General features: G+C 39.3%; 1 protein-coding gene across 1 annotated transcript; it reads right to left on the reverse strand.

Annotated features, from left to right (window-relative positions):
• Positions 1-709: 709 nt before the first annotated feature.
• On the reverse strand, positions 710-5,322 carry LOC122018596 (putative receptor-like protein kinase At4g00960). The gene is made up of 7 exons (XM_042575961.1): positions 4,564-5,322; positions 4,304-4,429; positions 3,416-3,543; positions 3,018-3,231; positions 1,688-1,919; positions 1,448-1,598; positions 710-1,236 (listed from the first exon to the last, which is right to left on the reverse strand). The coding sequence occupies exons 1-7, from the start codon at positions 5,315-5,317 to the stop codon at positions 922-924; spliced, it is 1,920 nt and encodes a 639-aa protein (XP_042431895.1). The 5' UTR covers positions 5,318-5,322; the 3' UTR covers positions 710-921.
• Between the last annotated feature and the right edge of the window lie 457 nt (positions 5,323-5,779).

Raw genomic sequence — 5,779 nt, forward strand, 5'->3', positions numbered from 1 at the left:
ATTAATGGGGTTAATGTCGCCATTAATACTAAGACGTTACGAAATCATCATTAATGAGTTTAATGTCACCATTAATACTAAGACGTTATGAAATCATCATTAATGAGCTTAATGCCGTCATTAATGTCGAGACGTTATGAAATTACCATTAATTTCATATTAATAACTGAAACGTTACGAAATCACCAGTAATAAGTTTAATGCCGCCATTAATGTCGAGACATTACGAAATAACTATTAATTTCACATTAATGCTTCCGTTACACTCTTGAGCATGTAGCAAAAAGATATTCAAGTGACAATATGTTGGTTTATTCTTTTAGACAAATTTTGCCTCGACCAGTTCGGCATTCGACATGCGCAGGTCGTGCTTGCACATAAGTCAACCTTGGTTCAGTACAATCCGGACCCTGGATTTACATCCACCCCTGCACATTCGCGCATGAGAGAGTCTCTCCCCATGCATATGTTTACAATATTAATGCATATGTTATAATTTAAACCAATAATAAAGCCAAAAGACTTCTAATGTAGGACTAAATCTATGCACAATAGAATTTCTTCATCTTCACCTCTTTATTCAATTCACATTTCCAACCGTTCTTAGCTCACTTGAAACTTATATTCTTCAATCTTAAATATACAAATCAAAATATGAAATAATGGCACATTGATTCCCATGTATCGCCTCTTACTATAACAACAATAATAATAACAATCAAACTTTTATTTCACAAAGTGGGATCTATGCATATCCTTATACAATATTAAGCTTGATTCCCTATGATATCCTAATCTATTTATTGTTACTAAGTTCTTTTTTATCTCCCTCTTCCTCCATAATGTGCGATTATCTATTAGTGTAGTTCATAAGAAAATATGCTTTACCCCATAAAATAGAATATTACTTATCGTGGAACATCAACGAGCAGAAACTTGAGATATCGAAACAGTCGCATGCGAAGTAGAAGATAAAATGGTAGCTGGGGGTGTATCTCCATGAACTCTACTTGATGCATCTATGAAGGTTGGTCCTGTGAGCTCAAGAGTATTATCACTTTGCCCGAGCAACATAACAACAATCTCAGACATGGTCGGCCTCGCAGCAGCAGCGGACTGTGTGCAGAGAAGAGCTATTTCAATGATCCTTTTCACTTCCTCTGGAGAAAATTCACTAGGATCTAAGGTTTCGTCCACCAGCTCAATCAACTGATCGAGTTCATATAGTTTCCAAACCTGTCTCGAAAAAGGTAGACAAAGAGAATCAAAATACAAGATGGTATAAATGAACATAGAATGTATAAATATGATATCTTGCCATCTAACTGATATTGTAAGTCTTAAAAACAGCAACTGTTTGGGGTAAGATTCCAGTTCGATTGTGTTTGTGTTTTATTTGTTATCATAAAGTTCATACTTGAGATTACATAAGGTTTATTGCGATTACCCATTCAAGGAGGTACTGAGCGTCAGGCTCGAGTTTTATGTCATAGTTTTTCCGGCCACTTATTATTTCGAGAACAACAACTCCGAAGCTGTATGTATCAACCTTTTCAGAAAGTTGCCCCTGAATTGCATACTCAGGTGCTGTATATCCCCTACATGATACAGTATTTGAGAATTTGAAACGAGGAGTTACAAATATTGTGGAATGACTGCATGGGAATTGAACTCTGTAAAGACTTACAAAGTGCCAGCAAACCTAGTGCTGAGGTGACTCTTGTCCTCTGGCAGAAGGCGCACTAGGCCAAAATCTGCAATTCTTGGTTGGAAATCATCATCAAGCAGAATGTTGCTACATTTTATATCACGATGTATGATACAAACGTGGAATTCCTGATGCAGGTAAGAAAGACCACGAGCCACGCCGACAATTATGGAGAATCTCTGTTTCCAGTTGAGGAATCCACGTCTGTCACCTGTAAAATGATTTCAACAAGACACAAACCGAAGAAACTCAGACTTATATCAATTTCTCCAAGGCTGGATGTAACTGCCAACTTTCAGGTATTTGATCACATATGAAAGTGAAGTGAACTCAGATAAGTGAACAGAAGAAACCTTTTTTTAGGGGAACAGAGAGGGAAAAAAAACCTACTTGCTGATGAAGGCATAATTTAAACCCAACTCCTTGTGCAATAAAGGAAGGTCCTTACCAAATGAGCTAGTTAGCTCAATCAAAGAAAAATTATGATGAGTTTTTAAAGAAAAAATTAGTTAAGATTCTTTTACTCAAAGCACTTTGACATTGACAATAATCAACTAACCATAAGAACTAAATGGTATTCTGTTACATTAAACTCAGATATAATTGAAAGTTGTATTGAAAATAAAGTTCCTGAAGTTTCTACCCTTCCTCTATGCTAAAGATTAATTTAATTTTACTGAAAACCTGAATCCTTTTTACTAGAATCACTAATCAAGAGTTAAATTGACAACTTTTACTCTTGTTAAAGCAACACAAGAGGTCGATCGATGATACTTATTTTGCACCTTTTGGTCCCTTCTATGCAACAATTGTGTGCATTGAAGCACTACCTATTACCTGGTTTTTGCTCGTGGCAACAATTAACTACGCCAACGCCCCAAGACAAGCAAAACAATGTTTTCAAGGAAGAAATTTGATGCGTCTTTTAGTCTATTTTTGCCTCACTTCTTTCTATTGTTGTCTCACAATCAGAATGGTTATTGCATAGCAAATTGGTTAAGGAAGACCGTCATATGTCAAAAAGTCCTACAAAGCACAAGATATAACAAAGACCGCCAATGAGTGAGGCATATGTTGATTGGATGTGTGTTTCAGTGATTCTTATTTATCAAAACAGTAACAATAAACAAAAGTGAAACCACAAATTAATTTTAATGATCTTGTGCGCCTATTGGCTAAATAGAAAGCACAAAGAAAATGAAAACTCAGACTCAAATTTAATTGTACACATCAACAGTATCCATTTAATAATGAAGCAGGCATTCAAAGTAAGACGCAAGCTGTTTGTATGTTGAAATTAAGAAATTACCAAATATGAATTTGTCAAGGCTGCTATTTGCCATGTACTCATAGACAAGAAGAAAATCTTTGCCTTTGCTAGAACATCCATGCAGACGAATTAAATTTCTATGGTGAACATTGCTAATGAGCTTCACTTCGGTCTGAAAATCTGCTCTTGCCCTACTAATTTGAGCAATTGCTAGTCTCTTTACAGCAACTGTTGTCCTATTTTTCAGTATGCCCTGTGAAAATTAGAACTGTCAGCATATCTTAACTGACTTTTTAGCATAGGGCAATTTATGCATATCAACTATGCCATCACAATTATTGACAAAAGAAGAAAAACCTTAAAACTTTACCCAAGTTTCCAGATCTGGTACATGATTCATGAAAAACAGAACATTTTATACACTTAATGGGTCTCACCTTGTACACATCACCAAAACCTCCTCCTCCTAATTTATTGTCTTTACTGAAATTATTTGTAGCTTTTTTTAGATCCTTGTAACGGAAATTTAATGGACCTTGTAACTCAGTTGCCCCTAATATATCGCCTGCACAAAGATAACCTCATGAGAAATTACTTGGATACGAAGCATAAATGTCAAGCGTGATTCATTTTGCAAAAGAAAAAGACTAGAACTTCACACAACTGAAAATCATTAGCATGAAGAGAAATAGAAGACTGACATGACAAGCTAATATCCTTTCTATTTTTATTAAGACCAGATGAATCATAATTGATTTCAACGTGGTAATACAATTTTTTTAATAAATACAATCCTGTTAAATGCATTTTAGCCTGTCATGTCATATTTCAGTCTTCTATACAATTTTTTCTAGCCGCAAATATATCACAAGTGGTGCAATTAAAGTTGCATAGTGTTTAATAGAGGTATAAGATCCATATAGCTAACCCCAAATAGTTGACTCTTATATGGTCGGATTAAAACATGACAATGGTCTACGCCATCAAATGATTAAGCCATTAGAAATAATATGATATGAAGTTCACTTAAGTTATGATTTCTCCTATTGAGTTCTCTAGACTTCGAAGTTCGTTAAAATTTAAAATTTGAAGTGCTCTTTCGAGGTGTAGGTTGTTGTTTCTTTGGGAGGCGATTGCCATTCAACCGTAAACACTTGAGCAGAGCAATACCGTCTTAAAGAAAGAAGGTCTTACAGTCACTACGACCTTAACACTTATCCATAAGGATAAATTTAGCCGAAGGAGTGTATTGATATCTGAAGGGATAAACTGACTAGACAAAGTTGATGATCTTGTTGAGTAGAGAATAGATTGGATTCACGAACCTTTTCGATCTTGTTGATCTCTGGGTCTCCTCATCCACAGAAGAGTCACAAGCCCCAGAAGAAGCAACAGGCCGCCGACTCCTCCAGCGACTCCCCAAATGATGGCCCTTCGCTTGCTCGATCTCCCTGTTCCAGAACCAAATCCATAGCTAAAGTGGTACCATAATTACACACAAAAACCCAATTTTATCTGGAAGAGAGTAAGAAAATAGAAGGAAAAAAGAAGCCCAAGCGGAAACCATAACTACGACTTGGCTCACCTGAATTCAAGAAAGGGGATAAATCCATGGTTTGGTTGGTGGGGAAGAAGGACTCGTTGGAGTATCTCATGAAGCAGCCGGTGTCCACCGCCCGGCCGTCAGCCATCGGAAGGCACAACTCTGCATTATTCACCGCCGTCGTCAGGCACTGCCCGCACCCCTCCACGCTGACCGTATTCACGCACTGCGCTATCCCGAACACCCCGTCCCTCTCCGCCGCCGCGAAGAAGTCCGTCGTCTTCGGCGTGGCATTGCTCAAATCCTCCAAGAGCGGCGGAACCGCTGCGGCGAACCCGCTCGTCGAGTTGCGTTTACCGCAGATGTTGCCGTTCCCCCGGCCCGTGTTCTGGTCGAAGAAGGGGGTGATCTCGTAGCGGAGGAAGCACCCGTCGTAGACGACGCGGGCGCCATTGGCGGGGCCGCAATAGCGGCGGATATGGACCTCGGCGGCAGAGAAGCAAGTGAGGCAGTCGGCGGTGGATAGGTAGCCGCGGCACTGAAAGAGCGCGTAGAATTGAGGGTCGCTGTTCTGCGCGGTCGCGAAGTGAGAGTCGGAGCTGCTGGGAGCGGCAGAGGAGATGGTGGAGTGGAGGTGGGCGAAGGTGCGGTTGATAGTGGCGGCGAAGGCGGTGGTGTTGGTCACGTTGATTAAGCTGCAGGCGTTGAGGATGAGGTTGGTCTGAGGGTCAGCAGCGGTGATCCGACTCCATAGTAGAAGCGCCAGGAACGCGAGCGCCGAAGCGAAGTAGGCCATGGCGCGGGGCAGGGTACTGGAATGTGGCGCTTTTGGGGTGTACAGGAGGGGATAAATTAAACAGAATGCAAGTCCACTTTCCGTTCCACGGGATGAAAACGTGGAAATTACTGACCGAAATCCAATATAACGGCGTTTAGTAATAAATATAAGAGAAAAATACCTATAACCCCTCTATTTTCTACCCAAGTAACATTTTACCTATATGTATTTAAAAGATAATACTTAAATCATTTTCGACCAAAGTCAAATATAAAATTTCTTGTAAAAGATTATCATACCTATAGTTTTTTTTGATAATAGTTAGAGGAAAAAAATATATTAAATTGATGGGTAAAATAAGGGGCAGGATCTTCTGGTCCGTAATTTGCGGATCAGGGATGGTCTACTGTACGAGGACCATTGATTTGGATGGAGTCCGTCTTTAAATTGGTAGGGTCCATCCAAATCAAGAGTTTATAA

The sequence above is a fragment of the Zingiber officinale genome, chromosome 9A (assembly GCF_018446385.1).
Source record: "Zingiber officinale cultivar Zhangliang chromosome 9A, Zo_v1.1, whole genome shotgun sequence".
NCBI classification, from domain to species: domain Eukaryota; kingdom Viridiplantae; phylum Streptophyta; class Magnoliopsida; order Zingiberales; family Zingiberaceae; genus Zingiber; species Zingiber officinale.

What these genes read in the sequence shown, in the direction of transcription:
- LOC122018596 (XM_042575961.1), bottom strand. Translation starts at nt 5,317, where the DNA reads ATGGCCTACTTCGCTTCGGCGCTCGCGTTCCTGGCGCTTCTACTATGG. An exon ending in CCTTGACAAATTCATATTTG is followed by an intron (nt 1,920 to 3,017) that starts GTAATTTCTTAA and finishes ATCATTTTACAG; the next exon opens with GTGACAGACGTGGATTCCTC. An exon ending in CTCAGTACCTCCTTGAATGG is followed by an intron (nt 1,237 to 1,447) that starts GTAATCGCAATA and finishes TTTTCGAGACAG; the next exon opens with GTTTGGAAACTATATGAACT.